General features: G+C 39.3%; 1 protein-coding gene across 8 annotated transcripts in view; it reads left to right on the forward strand.

Moving 5' to 3' along the window:
- Positions 1-25,457, forward strand: part of LOC122070774 (phosphatidylinositol 4-phosphate 5-kinase 8-like) — a 56,651-nt gene that overhangs the window by 1,162 nt on the left and 30,032 nt on the right. For 5 of the 8 annotated variants that reach the window (XM_042635026.1, XM_042635031.1, XM_042634989.1 and 2 more), the window contains exons 3-5: positions 14,636-14,804; positions 15,016-16,104; positions 17,000-17,167. In XM_042635026.1, the coding sequence (XP_042490960.1) occupies positions 14,788-14,804; positions 15,016-16,104; positions 17,000-17,167 (1,274 nt within the window). In that variant the 5' untranslated portion in view covers positions 14,636-14,787. Of the gene's footprint in view, positions 1-3,363; positions 3,425-3,582; positions 3,728-14,635; positions 14,805-15,015; positions 16,105-16,999; positions 17,168-25,457 lie in introns of those variants that run through there. The other 3 variants (XM_042634997.1, XM_042635007.1, XM_042635018.1) reach the window with 3 other exon arrangements.

A 25,457-nucleotide genomic window follows, 5' to 3' on the forward strand; every position in this document is an offset into this window, starting at 1 on the left:
AAAAAAAAAGAAAAGAAAAAGAAAAAGAAAAAGAAAAAGAAAAGAAAGAAAGAAAGAAAGAAATATTGATGAATGGATTGAATGCTAAGTCCATTGTTTGTCCTCACATTAAAAGGAGTGGGAAAGAAGGGGAGAAAGGGAAGAGCAGAAGAAAATATACTCAGAATTTGTGCAAAACACGGGTAGGTAAGGCCTCAACTTGGTTGCCTTGGTTTTGCCTATGCCTTAAGGCTGCTGGCCACAGTGACAGACAAGGATCTGTAACCAGTAACTGTAATAGAAGAGAGAGGAGAGAAAGAGATTGAGGGAGAAGAAGAGAATAGGAAGAATGAAGAGAGGAAGACTGCCAAGAGTGTAGTAGGCTCGATACACTTGTAGTACCCCCTACTGCTAGTGTTTATTAACACCCAAAGTAGTACAATCAAATAAGGAAACTAAATCCTTTCGCAACAAGAAAGATAAAATAAGAAGTCTATCCTATAAGTAGATATTTATCCTAACTTGGGAAAGAAATAAACTAAAGCAAGGAAGTAAAAATCATCCACGATAGGGACACTCCCCCTATCGTAATACATATCTTAACAGACAGTATGGCAAGAAAAGAGAAATGATCCTATGCTCTTTGTGAGGGCTTAAAACGAAGTGAATTGGAGTTGCAATCAGATGCCTATAACGTTTTTGAGGACCATTTGAATCAAGTTGGGCAATGTTTAAGGTTTTGCCGAAATTTCGCAAAATATTTCAGTTCACAAGATATCAAAACGAAATTCAATGCAATATGTAGAAAAATGCAAAGGTTTCGGTGTCATTTCGACCGAAACAACAAACATTTAATATAAAATTTATAGTTTTGAACGAAATGGGTTGAAATTACGACCCATTTTGTTGGTTTTGCTGGTTTCAACTCTAAGGTTTGTGGAAACTTGGTTTTTTGGCCAAATCACTACCATACAAGCATGGAACAAGTTGAGTGATGATTTACTGCGTTTGTGGAAGTTTTGTGCAAGATTCAAAGTTGTATGGAATAAGTCATATTAGTGAATATATACAAGGGTGTACAACGTATACTATCAACCTAGAGTCCAAAGTAAAACTACCATTTTGAGATTTTTTTTTTTTACAATCTAAGGGTTCCACTATGTTTAAAGGGCTTAAAATGGGGTTTCCTAGAAGTTTCAAGACGTAATCTTGCCATTTGGGCCTAAAAAAAATCTATCAAAACCTTCCAAGTGTCGACTGAAATGTGCGGTTTCGTGAAATATTTTGGTTTTGAGCTTGGTCAAAACTAGGCTCGAAAATAAAACATGGAACCTTGCTTTAGAGGTTCTAAGAGGGAAGATAAAATCTTGACCCTTCAGAAGACAAACCATATATGGATCTAATCACGTTAAAGTGTCTAGGTACAATGTATCTAGTAGATTCTGTGTGTAGATATAGGATAAGGATTGTGACTCATTGTTACTCCTCCTTATATTATAAATAAAGCTGGACTCTTATCATAATTGACAAGCTGAATCATTACCTCATATTCTCATAATTCAACTTGGTATTAGAGCCAAAATCCCTAAAAGAGTTCTATTATTTTTCCGCCACCAGTAGGGTCAACACCATGAGTTCTTGAGGGTCCGGCCTCACCGGTGAAACATGGTAAACTGAACATGTTGCTCCCCGCAAGACCTACTAAAACCCACTCAATATTAACCATGTTCCTCCTGCATCACTCGACCTCCGACCATGTGGCCCCAACCGCCCATTGTCGGCTTTATCTAGCCCACATGGCCCCAGCAGTTGTCTGCCACCCCTAGCGCCTTTGTTCTTTCCTCCCCGCCATGGCATCTTCCCGTCTTGCGCCTCCCTCTCGACACCTAGCTGCCTGCTTCTCACATTGCCAGGTCCTTCCTTCTTCGGTGGCCCTTGCTAGCCCTCTCTCTGCCATTGGTAGCCTTCTCTAGGGCCTTGCCCCTGCTTATTTCACCAAGTCGACTCCTCTTGTGTATGTACCACCTGTTGCCAGCGAACGGAAGTAGTGGCTCGCCTAATTATACCTCCTGCCTACATCCTTGGACCTACTACTCCGGAAACAAATCCATCCATCAACCCTCACACCATCATCTTTTTGCTTCGGGATTTTGGTCTTGAGTGCTTCTATGACACGGTAGACCCCTCTTACATCCCTTGTCAGTTACTTAGCAACCATTATTTTGTTTATATCTCCAACTCTACGGTTGAAAGTGACTCTCGCCACCTTGGGAGGTTCTGGTTGTCGTGGGTGAGTCTTATTGGGACTCATGGTCTTAAACCCACCCTCCAGCTGGGACTAATGAAACTAAATGGGTCTAATTATCTTGCCTGGTCGAGGGTATGTCTACTGACCATCTAGGGTAATCACTTCTCGGGTTACTTGACTGGTGACACTCTTATGCCGATTGAGAGTATTGCCAAAAACACTTGGTAAGCCCATGATGAACTTGTCATGTCTTTCCTCAACTCGATGGAACCTGCTATTAGTTTTAAGTTTTGTCTTGATGAATTATGCCAAAGATCTCTAGGATGCTATCCAATAGACTTATGCCAGACTAGTAATTATGCTCAGATTTACAAGCATCATAGCTAGGTTCGAAAAACTTCTCAGAAGGAATTCATTCTGATTGCCTATTATGCCACTTTGAATGGCCTTTGGCAGCAACTGGACTTTTACCATTCTATCCCGATGGGTTGTTCCATTGACACTATGGTCTTTCGGAAAGAGTGGGAAATGGAATGGGTCTATGATTTCCTTACCGGTCTGAATTTGGAATATGACCAGATCTGCATTCAGATTCTTAGTCGGGTAAGTTCCCTATTTTACTTCCAGCCTACAATCTCCTTCAGCATTAAGATTTCCGTCATTCTGTCATGATGCCTACATTGGTTCCTCCTCGCTCTGCTCTGGTGTTTGCACCTGCTAGTATAGACTCGTCTAAGTCTATACCTATTGCCCGCGAACCTGTTAAATGTGACTATTGTGGCCGGCTGTGTCACACTCGCAACACCTGTTGGAAATTTCATGGTCACCCTAAAGGAGGGGGTTGTGGTCGGAGACAAATCTCTACATGCCACTAGGCTCATCTCTTTGAAACTGCTGATAGCTCTTTGCTTGGACCTGCTCCTTCTGCACTGGCTTCATCTTCTATTGTGCCTTTCTCTTCAGATCAATTACAGGCTCTACAATGCATGATGTTTCAGCTTGGGACTCCGAATTTTACACCTAGCACTGCCCTTACTTCCTACCTTGCTCAGTCAGGTACTTTTCATGTCTCTTCCGGTTCTGGTTGCTTCTGGATTCAGGAGCCTCATACTATATGACTAGTTCTGTTCTTATCTTGCATGGGTAAGGACATAGTTTGGGTTGGTGATGGATCCCTATCCTCCATTCCTAGTAAAGGTTCTGTCAAATGCTCTCGTACTATTTCCTTATCTTCTGTTCTTCATGTTCCTAATCTATGTGCTAACTTACTTTCTATTTACCGTCTTACTGTTGAATTAAATTGTTGTCTCTCATTTTATTCCATCCACTATCTTTTTTTCCACTATCTTTTTTAGGATCTGGTGATGGATTAACGGTTGGATATGGTAGGGTACGGGATAGGCAGTATTATCTGGAACCAGTCCTACCACCTCTTTCTGCTCATACTCTTCGGGCTGACAACATTCTTCAGCAAGTGCACCTCTGGCATCTGGCACCAACGTCGTGGTCATCCCTCCTTTTGTTCTTTACATTTAATGTTTCCTTCCTTAATAAAGGATTGTAGCCTGGATAATTTTCATTGTGAAACTTGTGAATTGAATAAACATATATGGATTTCTTATCCCCCCACTTTGGATAAATGTGAAACCTCTTTTTCTGTTAATTCATTCAGATGTATAGGGACCTTCTCGCATTGTTACTCGGGATGGTTACTGTTGGTTTATTTCATTGATTGATAATTGCACCCGCTTGACTTAGGTTTATCTCCGTCAACATAAATTTGAGGCATTTACTTGTTTTCACTCATTTCTTACCATGATCCGTACCTAGTTTGATGCAAGGTTCAAATCCTTCGCAATGAAAATGGCACTTGATATATTGATGCTAGCTTTTGTCAGTATCTTGATGACTAGAGTATTCTTTTCCAAACCTCTTGTGTGCACACTTCGGAACAGAATGGTATCCCTGAATGGAAGAACCGTCACCTTCCTGACATTACCCATTTCCTTTTATTTACCATGAACGTTCCCAAATATATTGGAGGGATGCTGTTCTCACTTCAGCATATCTCATCAATAGGGTTCCCACTAGTGTTCTAGATTTCCATAACACTGTTAGCCATCTCTTGGATGCCTCCCTTGCCTCTCATTTACCCCCTAGGGTCTTTGGTTGTGTCTGTTATGTTCACAACTCTACTTCTTCGAAGTCGAAACTGGATCCCCATGCCTTTCACTGTATCTTCCTTGGTTACTCTCCTCCCCGGAAGGGTTACAAGTGCTACCATCCTCTCTCTAGACACCTCTTAGTTACCAATGGATGTTACCTTCTTCCATGAGTTAGAACCAATGTTTAGAGTGTCCCACCATATCATATCGTATTGGCTAATATGTATCGGTATTGCTGGGTATCGATATGATACAGTGAGATATATATCTCTTTCTATAGAAGGGTTGTTGTATTTATCCCACCGTATCGGCCAAAAGGCCCAATATTGTGTGATACCATCAATACTTCTCTTAAAACCCCCATGTGGGTTCATTCTCAATTCAAAATCTACCCCGCCTCCAAAAAAAAAAAAAAAAAAAAAATATCCAAAAGACTGAGAGTGATCCTAAGCTCCCTTAGCTGGTTTTTTGCCTAGATTTGAGTTGGGGATTTCAATATATACTGAAAAACAATTCTAAGGGTGCCTAAAAAGCTGACTTTGGATCATTGTACAAGTTGAAATCAAAGAGTGAAGGAGATTTCACCAAAAAAAAGGTAGGTTTCTCAAGAACTTGATCTTTGTGTTTACGAAGGGCTTACATTTTAAATTTTGTCATCATATTCTCTGCAAGTTGGGCATGAGTGATATATATATATATATATATATGCACCAACTTGAGGGGGGGGAGCATTAAAGTGTCTAGGTACAATGTATGTAGTAGATTCTGTTTGTAGATGTAGGATAAAAATTGTGACTCATCCTCTCATGTGCCATAGGGCCTGATTTTACCAATTTCTAACCCATTGACAATTGGCAAACACACAATATCCCATCTTATCAAATTATTCTTCCTCTTATCTCCAGATAACTAAGGGTGATCCTTTCAATGGTATCGATTACTTTTTGAGGTATCTTAATGGTGGAGCAATAGAAAGTGGAGAGATTGTTGAAACTAGATATGTTCCAAGTGATCCTCTCATACAAGGAAATGCAATTTTCTTTTGGGTATCCAAACTTCTTCAAATTCTTTTCAATCAGGAATCCCAAAACAATGCAAACGTAGGATTTTCTCATAGAGGGAGGCCTAAATAACTCAGTGGAAGGGAGCCCAAATAGATATGTGTGTGTGTGCAAGGTTCAAGGTCTTGATCTCGACATAAGTTTCACTCCAAAAAAAAAAAAAAAACCGAGATCTGGTATTTTTTGCCCATTCATCTCGGTAGTTGGTTTTGGTGGCCAGTGGCCATATTGGCCTTTTAGCCCCTGAAACTTGTCAATTGGCCTATTTTAGACCTTTTAAACACAATGGAAACCTTAGTTTTTAAAAATAAAACTCAAATGGTACTTTGAATTTTGACCCTAGGTAGGTAGTCTTTAGACCCTTCACCCAGGCTATTCCTTAATCCACACAACATCTAATACTCTTAGAAGTTAGAACACATATAATCCAATTATAAGTGTAAATAAGCATTAGGAATTAAAAGATATCATAGATAATTGCTTAACATGAATCCATAGATCAGTGTTATATGTATCATATATAAAAAGAACGTTGTAAACCAACAGCTATTGACCATGTTTCTATGGAAAAAAATGGTTTTAAAAGTTTTTTTTTTTTTACCTAAAACTGTTCTTGAGAAGAAACGGATGTCCAAATGTTGATGATGAATTGATAATCTTCAATCTTTATGTGTTGAAGTTGTTAATCTCCACTGTAGAAGAGAGATTTGGCAAGAAAAACCACAAAATGTCACTTTTTCTTCGTAGCAGGGAGAGAGAGGCGTGAGCAGTCGAGTTGGGTTGAAATGATGTATATACCCCACATGAAATGGTCTAACTCGATCAATTTGAGTCGAGACCAAGATATTCACCGAGATATTGTACAATTTTCATATCGCCTGTGCTCTTGTCTCGGCAAACAAAAAAATTGAGATAGTATCGAGATCGTGAACCATAATCCCCAACCATTAAGGACTTATTAGATTCATCTTCAACCCATTAATTTTCTGAAAACAATGAACACAGAACACCACACACGTTTCTAGCTTACTCCTCCACAAGGATGGAGAAATCATCGGCAATTTGAGGGTGTGATATCTCCACCAGCTCCTGACTGATTCTCATGCTGCTTAAAGGTCCCTTTCACTGGCTGTAGAAAGCAACTGGCTCAGAACATCACTAAAATGGGTAAAGAATGAAAATGCCTTTCCCCTGATGCAGGATTGATCAGATTTGATGGATTTGATTAAACTGCAAGTAATGGGTCCACTAATGGAATGGAAGAGTTCCCGATATGACGGCTAGATATGAGCCAAATCTGATCTCAGATTTAATGGTTGATGTAGCTAGATCTGAATCTAGATCTAATGGTCAGAAATATTAGAAAGAATACTCCAGGTCTGATGGTCAGATTTTACAGAAAAGTGATAGCAGAATTCTAAGCCAATGTTTCTTCTAGTTAGAGAAGAAAGGAGGAGAGAATAAAACTGTTGTGCTGTACAAAGAAGGAAAGAATGACAGGCTCGTATTAAAAAATAGATAGAAGAGAGAGGAGAGAAGAGAGAAGAAACTACCATGGGGGTTGAGAGAGAAAGAATGAGAGGAGAGGAGAGATAAGAAAAGAAGAAATATACATATATAGTATGGGGTGTCAATTCGGTATGGTACCAAAGACAGCAGGTCAATACCGAAACCGTACCATACCGGGAAAGAGTCTATTTCCTAATACCAACACCATACCGAATCGGTACGGTTTCAGTATGGGATTTATTTGGTATGATACTGGTTTCTAATTCGGTATGGTAAATGTTTTTTTTTGGTTCCAGTAGAAGAGTGAAGGGCTGTTGAGCTTCAGTGTTCAGAGGATCATAGGCTTTGATTTGAGAAACTTTCGGAGAGGGCAACCACCCAAAGAAACATTCATCGCTCTGCTTTCATAGTTGCTACAATCCTATCTAATAACAAAGAGGTTTTTTTATTTATTTTAAATTTAATTTAATTTTTTTTTAAATGAAAGGAAACCTATGTTCTGAATCTATAGAGAACCATCACACAATGTTAAGAGTAAGAGAATGAAAAATACTCTCTATATTCAAGAAGAAAAGGAAGATTTACAGTAAAATAAGAAATCGAACCACAAAAAACTAGAAACAGAACAACAACAACTCTAACTAGAATTTAGATCGAAACCCCAAAACCCATGAACAAGGCGAACGGTGGTCTGGATCTTGCAAGAGGTGATGGTGGATTTTTTGTTGTAGCGAGCAAGCTTAGAAGCTTCTTGCGCAACACCTTGAAGATGTAGATCTTGTAAGTCTCGGTTCCCTTCTTGGTTCGCTTCTTTTCTCCCGTGGCCGATCCCTCCTTTGGTGGTCTCGTCTCGGGTTAAGGAAGAGTGAGGGACGATGACAACGACCAAACCAGAACCAGACCAGACGAAAGAGACCCACACTTGATTTGCTTCTTACAGCTTTCGTTGACGGCTTGAGAAATTAGGGATAGGGAGTTAGGGTTTCATGGGAGGGAGTTAGTTGTAAGGATATGGTTTTGTCTCTATAGGATTTACCATTTTTACCCTTATTTGGTAATTTGGTTCAGTATGTTATACAGTATGTTATATAGTACTATATACCGAACTGTTTCTATGTAGAAACCGATACCATACCAAACTTTTTTGGTTCGGTATGGTACGGTATTATCCGGTTGGTTTTGATATTGGTACACAGTTTTCGTACCGGATTGACACCCTTTATATATATATATATATTAAGTTACCAGCAATGCAGTTACCAAACAAACCAAAATAATTAATTCTAATTTCATAAATTGTTTGGGGGTGTGTGTGTGTGTGGTTTACATATATAAAAAACAAAAAAATCTCCGCGATCAACTTAACTACTGATAAAATATATAGATTTTCCTAACCAGGGCTCTTGGGCAGCTGACTTTGGAATTTTTGAATTCCTAAACTAACTCATACAATAACAACTAGACTCCTAACCAACTAAGGACATCAACAGGACCACTGAAATAAAATATTAATCTTGTGTAGGCCTCAAAACCTCCACTTTTCAGCCCATTACAATGATAAAATCCAAAAAATAAGGCCCAACTAAACCAGTATTAAAACCTGGCCCAAGTTTAAACCGGGCTGATGGGTTTCTAGAAATCTAAGCGATTAGGTCCCAAACCTTGTTTAAAACAAGAATTGCAGTGATTAAGTGATGGCCAGAATTGAAGAATGTACAGTAAACAAAGATCCGAATATCAGATACAATTCAGAATTTAAAGGAATACTCTGTTTGATTAAGAGAACAAAATATCATAATCTGGAATCAATCCAACGGTCAGATTCAAAGTTATAGAAGAATCCTAGTTGGATTAGGATTGCTCTACCAGGAATCGATAGTAGAATCTGAACTGGTCTTAGAACATCATACAGAAGTAAATAGATTAAGGACAGCAGGTAGCAAAACTCTGATTTAAATAATAGAACATTATTTTGGTTTATGACTTGAAACCAGTGATCAGGATTAGTATCAGACAGGGGTGTTTAGTGCTCTTCACTGCTTTTGGTGAAACTTGAATGGTTCTTATTCGACCCTGGTATGACCCGGTCCATGTGGTTGTGGAGTCAGTATGGGCCTGTGGGACTAGTTAGGCCGAAGGCCTGTCGTTAGAGCCAAAAAAGAAAAAAAAAGAAGGATTAGTAACCAAAATCTAATATCAGGCCATAAGTACTTAAGAATCTAGGTCGTAGGACTCTTATGGTCTGATGTAAAGATCATATTTTGGAACCATGAGTATGATCAAAACAGAATCCGGTCACTAGATTTGGAATCAGATTTGAGAAACTAGATGACTTCAACAGAAAACAGAAAATCGAACAACTATAAAGTGAAAGAAACTGAACCAAAAAAGAAAAAAAAAAGTACTGACCTGATTGATGATGGATCGGTTGAAGAATGTTGGAAGAAAATACATGGATATGAACCAAGCATCTCCCCTTGAACTAAACTGAAATGCCATTGGCTTCATTGCATCCCATGAATCTCACAGAACATATGGAGGCAGTCAACTTTGTTCAACTAGTAAAAACCATGGGTACTCTAGGCCTTTGTTTATATAGAAACTGAAATAGGATAGAAAGCAAAGAAAGGGATCTCTATCCAAAGTAGGAATAACCTAACAAGACTAAAACTTATCTTATCTAATTAGTTGGAACAGGTGTCCCACATGACTAAAACTCTATCCAAAGTAGAAAGTAGGAACTAGGAAGAAGAGTAGTTCTATTCAACCAAGACTCTTTCCGAATGCCTTAAAAAGAGGCTGAGAATTACTAGGAAACTCCAACCTAGTAATTAGTTGGAATAGGTGTTCCACATGACTAAAACTCTATCCAAAGCAGGAAGAAGAGTTCTATTCAACCAAGACTCTTTCCGAATACCTTAAAAAGAGGCTGAGGATTACTAGGAAACTCCAACCTTTACAACAAATTAAATGAGTAACAAAATAGAATGAAACTAGTCCTAGATTAGATCCCACGATTTGGAGTGAACCAGACTGAATCATGGTTCAGTTTTGAACCTAATTTTTTTTTTTTCAAATACAGGATGTAAGCCATTATTTGGTTCTGGATTTTCCCCTATGTTGGTACTTGTACCTCAGATCACAGGAATGTTTTGCTCTTCACTGCTTTTGGTGAAACTTGAATGGTTCTCATTCAACCTTAGAATGACCTGGTTCATGCGGTGACCTGGGTCAAAACCGATATTTCAGTCGAAATTTCAAGGAAATCATGGATTTTTTCTGGCTTGGTGGAAATCATGGTTTCAACTCCCAAACTATGTGTTTTTTGTCTGATTTTTTGTGTACATCCTATTTTTGACATTTCTAACCTATTATTCTATGGATTAATTTAATGAAAGAAACACTTAAAATGTTACTTGTGGTATTGACCCAAGCGCCTAGTGTATGCTGAGTGAAGTTGTACTGCCTGTACACTAGCCTAATTCTACATATAAGTTACATACTGGAAATGGAAATACATGATTAAAACCAACTAAACATATTGTAGATTTGCAAAACAAACAATAATTTTACATGATGGGTTTACCTTTTTACTCCAAGTACTTTTCTTTAGGTAGATCTCCGTTGGTTTTGCAAAATATGTGACTAGAATAAAAGATTTAGAGAGAAATTTGACTTTTTTTTGTTGCTTCAATCCACTTTTTCCCAAGAGACAGACAGGTTCATCCAGGTTTAGTTGAACTAGTCGGTTTCTGGGAAATATCGGTTGAAATGGGGCAATACCACTCGAAACTGGTCGAAACCTTGGAATTTTATAATATAGCATGTAATTTTGTCTTGGATTGGCTTAATATGGTCGTAATGGTCGAAATTTTGATCAAAATGTCAAAATTTCAAACCATACCTCTGATCTGCATCATGGGCTTGCATTATTCTTGCGTTGTTAGAAAATACTCATCCTGGAGTCATAATGAGGGAAAATATCCACCACTCGATCAACAATCACCACGCTTTGAAAGTACAATGATCCAGTGCATCTCACAGTCAAAATCAGCAATTATTGACTTCCTCACATCGAAAATTTGTGGAGGAAGAAGGAAATCAATGGCCTTGTTCTTTTCCAATTGTATTTTTGTACTTGGAGTCCTCTCTCGAGGTTCATCGACCTCTTCTGCCATTAGATTTTCTTGCTGCTCCTATAGGATTTTTCGATTTCCTGCTTTGTTTTGGCATAGTTTGCTTCTATTTCCTTTTGCGGCTCTTGAAGCTGTTTCATACTCTTTGCTAAGTAGTTTTGTAACTCTTCCACCAAGTTGATCACATGTCGAATATGTTGTCTATCCATGATGAATGGAGGAACTAGGATTTGGCTCTGATACTAAACTGATGCAGGATCGATCAGATCTGACGGATCTGATTGGCTTGTAGGTAATGGGCCCACTAATGGAATGGAAGAGATCTTGATCGAACGGCTAATTATGATTCAGTTCTGATCAGTTCTTATGTGGTTAGATTTTGATCTAATGGTTGATATGGCTAGATCTGAATCTAGATTTAACGGTCAGTAAATAATAGAAAGAATAGTCCTAATCTGATGACCAGATTTTATGGAAGATTAATAACAGAATTTGAAGACAGTTTATCAGATATATTAATAAGAAGGAATTAACTAAAAGGTGTGAAATCGATAGAGAAGAAAGGAAGATAAAAAAACTGTTGCGATGCACAAAGAAGGAAAGAAGACAGCCACATAAGAGAGAAAATTGGGGAGTGAATAAGAGGTGATTGAGAATAGAAAATAAACCTTTCCTAAAACATAGGATCTGAAACTGAATAATGGATACATGAGAGACAAGAAAGAAAAAGGGAGAAAACTTCCCAACATGGTGGATGAGAGAGATTAATGCGGATGTGGTGGGCTTGTAAGCCCATTTTGGATCACTATGGGCCCAATTAAACAATCAATAACTTAGATATCGAGATGTAGTGGCAATTCTGTAATAAGACAGATTCTAAAAGGGACCTCACAAGGTTATGGAAGTGTTCTGATTTATGTGTAGGGGTAAACTAGGAATGGAGAGAACTTAGTGGCAAGATATAATACAGTGGAGAAAGGAGGGGTAATGTTATGGGAACTAAAAGAATGAAAAGGGCTTTGGAATCGTGGATGGCTTTGGTGGGTTGTCTTCTTCAACCTCCAGCCAAGAAGACAGAGGCGGTGTATTAGTTCCAAACAAATTAACAGTGCTCTTTCACAGAAGATCGATTCAAACTGAAATTTTAGGGGATGATTCCTAACCCAGTAACCCGTTTAATCCAATCCAATAGATGTTCAAATCCACCACACAGCATCAAGTAAATAATTTCTGAGACATAGCCTGACGACAAGTACAGGTATGGTTATGGTTGCAGGTTAATTTCTTATAGCAGGGGTTACTTTCAGGCCTAAGATTCAAGGGTTAGAGTCACCCAAGGGAGGGGAACCTTCGACCAAAGCCTCAGCCTAAGCAGGTCAAACACAAGGAGATCAATGAGCTTATGTAGGGCTGTAACTGTTGCCAAAAACAGAGTATTTCCAGACAAAGGGAAAATGCAGCAGGAAAATAAGGAAGAATTAGAAAGAAGAAGAAGAAGAAGAAGAGAAGAAGATAAAGAGGAGAGATAGATCGCACAAAAGGAGTGGAGGGGGAATGGAAGCCCAGAAAATAAGAGGAAGCGTGAAAAGAAAAGACAAAGAAGGGGGTGGGGGGGACACTGTCCAGCAGGGGATTTCAGCAAAGAAATTACAGGAAGAGAAAGAAAGAAGAAAGAGAGGAGATAGAGAGATCGCAGGGAAGAAGGGGGGAGAGAGAGAGAAAGGGGGGGGGGTGCACACAGTGACGCAGGCTTTGGCCACAACTCATTCAATTCATTATTCTTCAATAATCTCTCCAATAAATTGGGTTGCATGGCAATTTATATTAAACCAAAATAAGAACTTTCTTAGTTAAAATCTGAAGCTGGAATAGAAATTCCTCATTACTTCCTAAATCCTAGACTAATAAAATAGAAACACAATAAAACTAAAATTGGGAATTTCTTCTTGTTTCCTAATAGCTACCCTAAAATAACCCAAAATAAAAGGTTACATATCTTGCCAAGTAAAATAAATATTCTAAATACCCTACTGATCAACTACCAAACTTAAATTCGGTTCTTGGTCCGGGCTCTCGAACGGGTTTGGGTTGATCCATTGAACCGCTCCTGTATCAGAAATGATTGGAGAATTAATGAGAGGAGAGATAAGAAAAGAAAAGAAAAGAAAAGAAAGAAACAATGAGAGAGAGTGACTTGGGGGGAATGAGAGAGAAGATCCCTTGCCAAATCGAGACGAGAGAGAATGCAGTTAACAGACAAACCAAAACTACCCATTTAAATTTCATAATTCGCTTTGAGGTGGGGGTGGGGGTGGGTTACATATATAAAAAGCAGAAAAAACCTCCCTGATCAACGTAACTGCTAACAAAATAGATAGACTTTCCTAACCAGGACTCTTGGACAGCTAAGGACTAGAATTTTAGATTTCCTAAACTAACTCATAGACTAACACCTAGTTTCCTAACCAACTAATGACACCAACATGAGACCCACCAAAATAAAAAGTTAATTTTGTGGACCACTTGAAACTTCCACTTTTGGGCTTTATATTTCATCCCGTTACAGTAATAAAACCCAAAAATTATGGCCCACCTATACCAGTATTAAAGCCTGGCCCTTATGGTTCTGATCAAAGTCAAAGGAAGGATAAGCCTGTTAGGAAAAGCTTTGTTGGCAGTTGGCACTGTAATGAACTATCAAGCTTCACCAATATTAGTGGGAAGGCTGTGAGTAAAGATATTATTTCGAGTTGCCCACCACCTGCTACTTCCCCGATTAGAAAAGTTGAGGTGGTGGTGTCTAGTGTGTTTGTATTAGGAAAGGAGCAGAGGGAGAGCCGGAAGGGTGTATATCCTATTGATATTCCCCCCCCCCCTCTCTCTCTCTCCCACCCCCCCATGTTTTCTTGTTCTTCTTTGATCTCTTCCTTCTGTTTCTTGATGGTGGTGGACTGTGTACTATGGTGTTACCTGTAGGTGATGGTTAGCACAATCTATTTGATGATGAACGGGAGTTAAAGTTGTTCTGGTTGGAGGAGAGGTGTGTGAAGATAGTGGAAGTGCTGAGGAAGTTGGCAGCAATTTTTTTTTTCTTTGTCTCCCTGTGTTTTGCTTGTTTGTTTTTCATTGCAAATATCTCTCAGGTCAGACTGTATAGTCTTCTTATACTCTTCATTCTAATGAATTATTTGCTTCTGATCAAAGAAAGCATGGTGACTAGAGCCAACTGTGCTACTGTGGTCCTTTCATCCACTGCAAACAGTCCAATCTTTCAGACAGAATGGTCGGTTAACTGGCTTCATTTTTTAATTTGTGGACATGCCTTAGGAAAAATCATCTAGGCCCAGTAGTCAATGCTTCTAATGGTCCATATTTTGGTCTAAATTTTCGTGATAAAACTGCGTATCATCTACTAATATTCCCAAAGTAGAAAAGAATACTAAACCCAAAAGCCAAAAAGCAATAAACTGAAATTGTTTTCCTCCCGCTGATACTCATGCACATCCTTATGTTTGAAGATTTGTCTTATATGTTCAGGTTTTCCAAATCCCAACGCACTGCTTGGTTTCATATAGCCCGTGAAAAAAGAAGTTTAAATGGGTGAATGCTTTCGGTGAAGCATAGAAGGGTATCAGAGATGAGCCTTGGTTTATTCATCTGATTAGGATAAACTGCATCAGAGATGACTCATGGAGAAAAGTGAGAGGTGACTTTCATAATAGTTTCTTTGTTCCTTTAGTGGTTCTTTTCTCTCTCTCCCCACCCCCCCAAAAAAAAAAAAAAAAAAAACTAGGAGCATAGGTTTTCTCTCTTTTAACCTTATCCAGATTTTCTTTTAATTGCAAATCCATCCCCATTCTAAATGAGTTGATTAGCTTGTGAATGACATTTGTTTACTTTTATCTTCTGCTTCTTAGGCACTGTGAGAGGGTCTTTTCGAATGGAGATGCTTATGTTGGTAACATCAAACAAGAACTTCCACATGGTAAGGGGAGATATACATGGTCAGATGGAACAGTGTACGAGGGTGAGTGGGAGGAGGGAAAAATGACAGGCAAAGGGAGGATATGTTGGTCCTCAGGTGCAACTTATGAAGGTGATTTTTCTGGTAATTATCTGCATGGTTTTGGCACCTTCACTGCAGATGATGGTTGTGTCTACAATGGAGCCTGGAGGATGAATGTACAGCATGGGCTGGGAAGAAAAAAGTATTCTAACTTGGATGTTTATGAAGGTTCTTGGAGGGAAGGGGTACAAGAAGGCAGTGGTCGGTATTCCTGGAATGCTGGAAATACATATACTGGGAATTGGAAAGCTGGAAAAATGTGTGGTAGAGGAGCTATGAAATGGGAAAATGGTGATTTGTTTGATGGCTTCTGGTTGGATGGATTGAGACATGGCTCAGGTTATTACAGATTTTCTGATGGGGGTTATTATTTTGGAACATGGACTAAGGGCCTGAAGGATGGAAAAGGAACATTCTATCCTGTTGGAGCTAAAATTCCTTCTCTAAAAAAGTGGTATAAGTCTGTTGGATATTATGATATGAAACACAGCTTGCTATCACATACTTCATCAGCAAACTTGGAAGATTTTAGTCCTAAAAAACCAAGAGTTAGGCGCAGTCTCTCTGAAAAGCTTTCCATTGGTGGCCTTTTTAGGAGTCCTGGTCGAATATCACTCAGGGCTAAATCCTTAGATGGGGCTTTTCGGGTTGGTGATCCCACAGGTGAAGCTCCACTGTTGGATGGCTCCTTTTCATTGTCATTTTCCTCTAATGAAGGTCAAAATAAGTTTCAGGATCAGTGCAGTTTGGTATATGAAAGGGAATACATGCAAGGAGTGTTAATTAAGGAGAGGGTTAGGAATGATGCAGCAGAGTTATCACTCAAAAATAAATGGCGAAATAAAAGCCAACCAAAAGAACAAAGGAAGAAACCTGGTCAAGCCATTTTCAAAGGCCACAGGAGCTACTATCTGATGCTTAATCTTCAGCTTGGTATCAGGTAAATAAGGTTCATAGCATAATGTTAGTCTTATTTGTGCAATGTTCTGCATAATGCATAGTTTGAAAACTTGGGTTTTGGTCTCGTTTCGGCCTGACCGAAATACACCAAAATGGGCAAAATTTTTCCAAAACGGTGCATTTTTATCTACAATGTAGATATGACCGAAATTTTGACCGAAGTATACCAAAATGACTGAAATCTTACAGAAACAGTGCCAATTCCTCAATTCAACTGTTATTTTGTCTTGGCCTCATCGAAATCACTGAAATTTCCGAAATTTTAAAATTTGGTGAGTTTTTTATCTAAGCCGTTAATGTAATTCCAGCTGCAAGCTTGCTGTTAAGCTACAGACATCTTTTGTTAAATATGCTTTGGTGCATGGAGGATAACATTCATCATCGTTGTATATAGTGACACTGAACCTTAAATCCTACAATTTTGGCCAAGAACAGACCTTACACGAACAGTAAATGGAGTTTATGAAGTATCTATTCCACCAAGTATGTTATATCCAACTTAATATTCATAAGGTCACAGACATATGTGTTCTCCCTTTTTATTCATCCCCTACCTACAGATACTCTTTAAATGTATGATATTAATTATATCATAAAATTATCAACCCTTCATCAGAAGTATATTTTTTTCTTATTAGCTTTTTTTTTTTTTTTTTTTTTTTTTAATTATCAATTTTTAATTTTCTTTGAACATATTTCAATGCTTTATTCATTACTCTGTTATGTAGCTGACACTGAGTCCGGTTCTTCTGATTATAATTTACCTAATGAATTACCCTGTTGTCTTGTTTATTTTTTATATGAAGATCATGTATTCTTCTTTATTTGGTATTTTGTGGGATCTTTGCAATTATCGAATGAACTAAAGTTTACAGGTACACTGTTGGAAAGATCACTCCAGTACCGATGCGTGAAGTACGATCTTCTGATTTCGGTCCTCGAGCAAGAATTAGAATGTACTTCCCAAGAAAGGGTTCCAAGTTGACTCCTTCACACAAGTCTATTGATTTCTATTGGAAGGATTATTGCCCAATGGTTTTTAGGTATTTACCCATCTTATGGTTGGTTCTTTAGATAATATAATTGTCTACATATTGTGTTTCCTGATTTTGACAGAAGTTCAGAAACCATTCAATTGTCTCATACTTTCCATAAATTTAGATTGTGTTCCGAGTATATGCTAGTAACCATGGAAGTTCCATTTACAAGCATATGTGGTTTGACTTCTGCTTCATTTTGCATCTGGGGCTTTATTATAAGATATATGCGTCCTATGCAATGTCTAAGTATTTATAGCTTTTGTAATATTGGTTCATTCTGTTGGACTAGATATGGCCACACAAAAGGGGGTCAATTTGTTAGATAAAAATGCTGAATAAAGACTTTAACTAATTCTACCACTGAGAGGAATGATAAATTAAGAGATGTGAGATGGAGAAATATGGGAAGACACAAAGATTTAGTGGTTCCGGCCCAACTCCTTTTTCCACCACCAAGAGCTCTTCACTCTTGGATTTCCACTAAGCAAGATTGTCTTCCCAGGTGAGATTCAAAACTCACATGATTCCCCTTCAAGGTGGAAATTGAACCTCTCTCAGTCCCTTTCTGGCTGGATCAAACCTAATTCCCTTACAGGCGAATCAAACTCAATTCCTTTCCAAGAAAAATCAAACCATTCTCATTGTGGATGCTCTTTCTCAATAAATCTAGCTCTCGCTAGAGTTAACTTGAGTTTTGCAACTTAAATGATATATCGTCTAACTATGCAGACCAAACTTGATTTCCTCAACCTATAAGCCCAGCAAAATCAAGATTTCTATGTATGGTCTTATTGGTATCTATTGATCTTATTGAGGGAAAGGCAAGTGCTCCTTATTATAGGAAAAATCCTGACAGCAGAAAACTAGCTGTTTTTTTTACTGTTGGAGCTCTGCCGGCTAAACGCTGGACATTTCTGGTCGACCAATGGTTCTTTGGTCAATTGACCACTTCTTACGGCCCCACTTTGCAGGTGTCTGGAATGTGTAGATCTCTGCCAGTTGGCTGGCTGACCGGTTTTGAGATGCTGCCGGCCACGTCTGATATCCAGTTGGCCACCTTTGCAAAACACTGATTTAGGCTGGTCTGGTCCATAGTTGTCAACTAGGCATCTAGGCAGTTTGTCTGGGGTTTGGGTGACTGTTGCTGTAGTGCATTGGCTGTCGCCTTGCAGCAAGGCTCTGGTCTGGTACGTATTTATGCCAAATATCATTCAATTAAATGTTATTATATTTGTTATTTCATTTACTTAAAAGATATTATTCATAAATAAGCAAATGCCCCTCTATTTGAATCCAATAAAAATAGTTTCAAAATAAAATTACAGAAGGATAAAAATTCAGCCCCTAGTCCAAGAACATATCAGGTTGGAGTCACAGTCAAGTAATTTAATTTTCCAACCAATCTCCAATACTTCTCAGGATCACCTACAGCATCACCACTATCAGCTGTAAGCTTTATGTTGGGATCCATAGGAGTATCCAAAGGTTTGGATCCTAGCATCCCCGTCTCTGTAAGCAAATGCAGAACATATTTTCGTTGTGAAAGTGAAATACCTTTCTTTGAGTGAGCTACTTCTACACCCAAAAATATTTTAATCTTCCCAGATCCTTAGTTTGAAACTTTTGCTGTAAGTGCGTCTTCAAACACTTGATGCCTACAATGTCTTCTCCGGTGATCAGAATTTTGTCTACATATACGATAAGAAATATTCTCCCTGCATTGGACTGACAATAAAACACTGAGTGATGTAGAGACCAGGGGTGCAGGATCTACTCAAGGACGATGAGGTGAAACTTTCCGAATGGCTAGTGGAGGCGGCAACGATGATGGAGGACAGAGTGCTGAACCATATATATGGAATTATCATCATCCAACTCAAACAAAACAAATGACCCATCCAGATAAGATGTGAACTCAAAGAAAGAAACATGGGCATGGCACTATTTTTGCAATTCAGGAGAATAACACCTATAGCCTTTTTGGGTACCAGAATAACCAAGAAAAAACATTTGAGAGCTTTGGGATCTAACTTCGATAAACCAATACGATGATCACGAATAAAACAAACACACCCAAAGACTAGTGGAGATAGAACAAATAAAGGTTCAGAAGGAAACGAAAATGAATGAGGAATACTACCACATAAAACGGAAGAAGGCATGCGCTTAAGAGATTGGGATCTAGATCCTCTCCACCCCGGGGGGTGCAGGTGGCGGAGCAGTGAGACTTTTGTATCTCTCTCACTCTCTCCTCACTAGTCCCTCTCCAAATCCAGACAATTGACATATTCAAGGAGAATGTTAATATTGCATCTGCCCAAATACCTACAAGAGGTACCTGTACCAGTGAAATATGATTACTGATCTGTAGGTTCTGGAATTCATTTAGAAGATCCACATGCCATCATCCTTTAGGTGATACATTTCTAATACCCTTATCTTTGTTTCAAAGTGATATTCATGATTAATGACTGTTTCCTTTGACCATAGTCTTGTAGAAATCCTCAAATTTCAATCTTTTCAATCCTGAGAGGAAGGGCTGGAGAAAGGAGCCATAATCTCTTTTTGAGCACCGGTAGTTGGTTTTGGCCAACTGACCATTGGATTAGTTCTACACCTTATGGATTAGCCATGTTTAAAATTTCAGACTCAAATTCAATCAAATTCCCACACATGTATGCCCATGCATCCTTTTTATTTTTCAGCCATCTGTGTATGTGCATTCACCCTCACATGTTTCCTAAATTTTCAAAACTTTATTTGCGACTTGGCAAACTTCATTTGGGCTGAAGCTTGACATGGAGGCTGAGGACCATGGGGCTACCGTCCACAAAATTTGGGCCCTATCACTCATCAGTTCTGCCACATCAGGCCATCATGAGAAGCTTATTTTAGGATGGGCCATCTTGGATAACCTTGCCCCTTCATTTGTTAATTTTATAGGACTCCTTTTATGCTTATGAATTTTCTATTGATAAATGTAACAAGCTTCATAAATTTCTTTTCAGAGGGCTACTCTTTGCCCGACCTGTGCCTATTCAGCTTCGCTGCAGTACTTTTGAACTGGAATATCAAATCAAGAATGCAACGTGGATTTCCTAATCTAAGAAAAGTGAAGAATAAAGTAGCAATTGACTATTTTTTGGGATCATGGTATTGCAAGGGTAGAACCACAAGTTGCTATTATGATATTGGGTGTCATTATTTGGATCAAGAAATGCAACTAATGAGATTCCTATGGTATTATTTTGCTACAGAAAATTCATAGACTCCATTAGATGAAAACTTAGTACAGTTTTGGAGGTTTGTGGAGATTATGTTCTCAATATGTTTTATCTTACTAAAATAGTAGAGACCTCTACCAGAAATTCTTACTATGATGTGTGTTCTGAAGGGTTCATTGAGTTCAAAGCTTTGGGTAGAATATTATTTGTACTGGCTACAATGTGAAGCCAATCGATCTAGCTTCAAGGTAACTGGAAGTGAAGAATTTCTCATATAATGAGGGAATGCTGAATTTAGTCTCATCCCTGAGCGTCTGGTTCTGTATACTTTTGAGTCTGGCAAATTGAAACAGCCATTCTTCAGAATAAGAGAATATTTGAAGGGCCAGGTTGTTCAATAGAATATACACATCTATGCAACTTCTATTTCTTCTCTTCTGTATTCTTTTGTCTAGTAGTCTTTAGTATTTCTTATTAAACATAATTTTCCTTATTGGAAACAAAATAAAATAGGTAAAAAATGGGTTTGATTTTGTGATGGTGCTCATCAAGGTTTTTTAGGGCAATGTGGCAATAGATTATTTTGGGTGCTGGGATTTTATTGTAAGCATGGGTAAATTGTTTAATTTTTCTTTCCTATGTGGGAATGGCAGATTTCAAGTGAGCCAAGGCCACAATTGCTTCAAGATCCAAGAATCTGAGGAGCATATTTGAAGTTCATTGATGGTGGAGGTGTGAATCCTCTCCATCAGTTAGACAAGTGGTGGGGTTGGGTTCTCCATACTGTCCTAATCTTATAGGTCTGATAAGGAAGCTTAGAGAGAATGGACCATTTTTTTCGTGGGTTGCATGAACAGAAACCCAAACCCTTCCACATGGGTGAGTCTGAAGATAGTTTGTCATGGTTATTCTGAGCTCTTTACACTGTTTTCATTCTTACCATCAGAAAAGGGGTTTTTATCAAAGTTTTAATGCACGATCAATAGATGGACTGTGATGTAGACCTCACATAAATGAGAAGCTTAGAGAATGTTCTTGTTTCTTCATTTTGTGCTTGATATTTTTTGAGTTCAGCATTGAGTGTGCAGTTGTGAAAAAGTATTTTATCTAAGAGGATATGCTACTCTCCTTGTTTTGTGCTCTATATTCCCTCTAAACCTTAGCTTTGATGATTAGATGTTGAATTTTCTTGGCATTAGATGAAGCAAGCAGATGTTAGAGCCTTGGTTAAAATGTCAGCAAGTTTCTGATAGGTTGACACGAAGCTAATAGTAGTATCTCATAGTGCAATCTTCTCCCATCAAAGATACGATTAATCCTGTGAGCCTGAGTCTGGAATTGAAAACAATTTTTGGAGTTATATAGGCATCTCCAATTCCCTTCACAAAAAGTTCTCTCTCAATTGATCTAGTAGTGAAGACAACTGAACGGTCTTCAACTTTGGCTTGAGAAAAAGGTAAGCACCATAACCCAAGGATCGAGCTCGATTTCAGTCAGGCCTGAAACCGAGGCATGTCGGATCTCATTTTGAGGTTTCAAAACTATGTTTTGACCCTGGGCCTCCTTGGGTTGAAAACCAGGTTCGAAACCGAGGCAACTTGGAGATTTCGGTTAGTTTCAACGGATATTTAGTTCCATGCCATAACCATCTCCCTAGTTGTTAACATCGTCTGAAAATTTAGCAAAGCACACAGAAGAGGATTTCTATAGTGGAAAATATCTCTAATGTATAAAATAATATGTGGAGCAAAGGATGAAGAGAAAACTTGTGGTAGAAAGATGACGATCATAACTATCTGCCTAGATGGTATTATTGTTGACAAACATAGAACAGCAGTTAGATAAATAGGGAATCCTAATATACTGAAGTCAAATTGGTTGCCATTGGGAGGATACATGAACTGAAATACATTGTTATTACTAAAAATGGGGATCTAGTGGAATGGGGAACAAGATTCATTTTTCAATGCCCCTATTAGTTGGAATAAGGCTTATTAAAGTTGACTTTCATTTTGCAATCTACCAAGTAGTTGGAATAAGGCTTAGTTGAGTTGACTTTACATCTATGTCGAATGAATCAGTTTTTTATTTTTTTTGGGTGAATATAAATGCATTAAAAGAAGGGGGAGGGAGAATATAGTCCCAAAGGTGAAATTAAAAACCCAATTAGGGTAACAAAAGCCCATAAAGGACTACATCCAAGGCCCACATCGGCTTGAAGACTCAAAAACATGTCACAGAAGGCCCACATGGGTTAAGAGACAAGTACCAAGAAGCCCAAAGCAAAGAGGGGCAACCAAGACAATTCCAGGTAAGGTTCCAGCAAACCCAACCCAACTTATCTCGACACTTCCTTCCAAGTTGCCAAGGAGAATCGGAGCACCACCAGCAAGAAAGCAGCCACGGCGGTGGGGTGCGGCCAAGCTAGAGAAGCTGGCCAAGCGAAAGTGACAGTTGCAGCGGAGGGGTCCCGGCCTTGCGGAGGGCAATGGCGAGGCGACTGTCGGCCGAGCATAGTTGAAAGCCTTGTGGGCTGCTGGCCATTCAAGTGGCTGCCAAGAGGGCACTGGCGGTGCAAACGATTTGATCTGGGAGGAGATGGAGAAACCTGACGAATCCGACAATGATCCAGATATGGGCTACGGCTTAGTCAGCGGGAAGTTTCACCCGAACTGTGTAGCAGCTCAAGGATGAGAGGCTGCAGCCCCAGAGAGCACCAACAGAGCCAACAAAGATCTGGGAGGGTCTTGAGAACTCAGCGACACAAGATCCAGATCTGATTGGTGACTTTTCTGGCTGCACAACGCCACTCCAGAAACTGAGTTGCGGCTCGATGTCTCACCAGATCAGAGGCTTGATGGTAGAAAGAAGTGCAAGGGAGTCGGCAAAGGGTGGATCGCGAGCTCCCATTGTGTGAGACGGAAGAGGAAGAAGGGAAAGGGGTGATAGGGAGAGGGAAAGGAAAGAAAGATTGTGGAGTAGGAAGAAGAGAAAGGAGGAAGAGATGGAGACGATGAGAGAAGGAGAAGGAAGAGTGAGAGAGGCTGGGGAGCAGCCCAGCCTCGGCCAGGCTGCTCCTAGCGGCGGCCGAAAAAGGGTACTTTTAGAGAAGGGAGAGAGAGAGAGAGAGAGAGAAGGTTTTTGAATATTCTTCTAATCAGTTTAATAATATTGGAGAGGTCATCCAATTGTCTTCTCCATTGCCCTCGAATTTCTCTCCCACTATCCAATCTTCCATTGACCTTCTTGTAGTTTCTCCGATTCCCAAATGCAAATCCCTCCTGCTGATTCACCTAGCCTTTGCGGATGACCTTATGATTTTCTCTAAGGCGGACCCCTCTTCCATCATGTCCTCGCTTTGTCTTTTCGAGTCCCTCTTTGGTCATCACATTAACCTCCTTAAATCCAATATTTTTCTCTCTGGAGTCTTTATCTTCATGCCTAGCTCTTCTACAAATCACGGGCTTCTCCCTTGGCTCTCTCCAATCAAATATTTGGGCCTCCCTTCATCTCTTCCAGACTCTCTGCCCACCACTGCTCTCCTATGCTTGACATATTGAGGAAACAACTTTAGCTTCGGAAAGGCAAACTTCTCTCTTATGTTGGTCGCCTTATCCTTCTCAGATCTGTTCTCCAGTCCATGTACCTCTATTGGACGGGTATCTTTGTGCTTCCGGCCTTTATCGTCAAATCTATGTAGAGCCTCCGTTGCTTTTTCCTCTAGAAGGGCACTAATTCCTCAAGTTTCTCCACCCTCTGAGCTAGGAAAAAGTTTGCCTCCCCAAAGTTGAAGGAGGTCTTAGCCTCAGAAGAATTAATGAGGTTAACTCTGCGGGCATCCTTAAGCTCATCTGGAAGATATCCTCCAAGCATAATGGTATTTGGGTCTCTTGGGTTTACTCCTTCCTCCTCAAGAATTATTCAATCTGGACTATTTCTCCCTCTTTTAACTCATCTTGGATTTGGCGTAAAGTGCTTCCTGCAAGATCAAGAGCCCTGGGAGCCATTTCCTGCTCCATTGGAAATGGTTCCACGACTTCTCTTTGATTGGGCCCCTGGCACCCCTTTGGTATTCTTCTCTCCTTAATCACTCCTAGGACTGTTTACTTATCCGGCCATCCCATATTTGCCACAGTTGCCTCTATCATTTCTCAAGGCAACTGGTCTCCCCCTCTTTCCCCCTCTAGCTGACCTCTGGTTTCCCTCCCTCCCATTCTCCCTGGGCATCGGTGAAGGGGAGATAAGGTCATTTGGGCCCTTTCCACCTTGGGTCTCTTTTCTTCAACCTCTGTTGGGACCTCATTTGCATCAACGTCCCCCTTATCCCTTGTTGGAACATCATCTGGTTCAAAGGCCACAACTCCACGGCTTGGTGATCCCTTTCTAACTGCCTCCCCACTCAGTCATTCCTCATCTCTCGACATATTCAGGTTGCCTACTCTTACTGCCTATGTTGGAGTGGCACTGAAGATGTTGATCATCTATTTTTCTCCTATCCTTTCTCTTCCACTGTTTGGAAGAGGGTCTTTAGCAACTGTTGGCCATCCCGAAGAAGTATCCTTCTGTTGAGTTAAGAATGGATCTAGGTAGACATGAATTTTGGTGGAATAATGTAGAACTAGAATCACAAGTGATCCTAATCCCAGACATGATCTGAAATTCTGGCTGAATAGAGAAGATGTCTCTAATAGGCTTGATTCTAGCTCTCAAACACTCTCTCACAGCAACAAATAAAAGGAAAATAAGAAAAAAAAGATAATTCGATGGAGGGTTGAGAAAGGGAAAGAACTAGTGAATGGGCATCTCACCCTTAAGTTTAGGCATCTCACCCAATTGCATCCCATAGCACAACAACATAAGCCATCTTTTTTTTTTTCATTAATAAATTCGTCTTTAATGTTGTAGCCCCTTACAAACTTATATAAAAGACTCAAAACTGATTCAAACACTAAAAAGGAAAGGCCTAACCCAATCCTTAATTAATTGGGAAACCTAAACTGACTAGAAAACTGAAATAACAAAGGAAATAGACTCAAAATAGGATTCTAACTAAACTAATGAATTAAATT

This window comes from Macadamia integrifolia, chromosome 2 (assembly GCF_013358625.1).
Source record: "Macadamia integrifolia cultivar HAES 741 chromosome 2, SCU_Mint_v3, whole genome shotgun sequence".
In the NCBI taxonomy this organism is placed as follows: domain Eukaryota; kingdom Viridiplantae; phylum Streptophyta; class Magnoliopsida; order Proteales; family Proteaceae; genus Macadamia; species Macadamia integrifolia.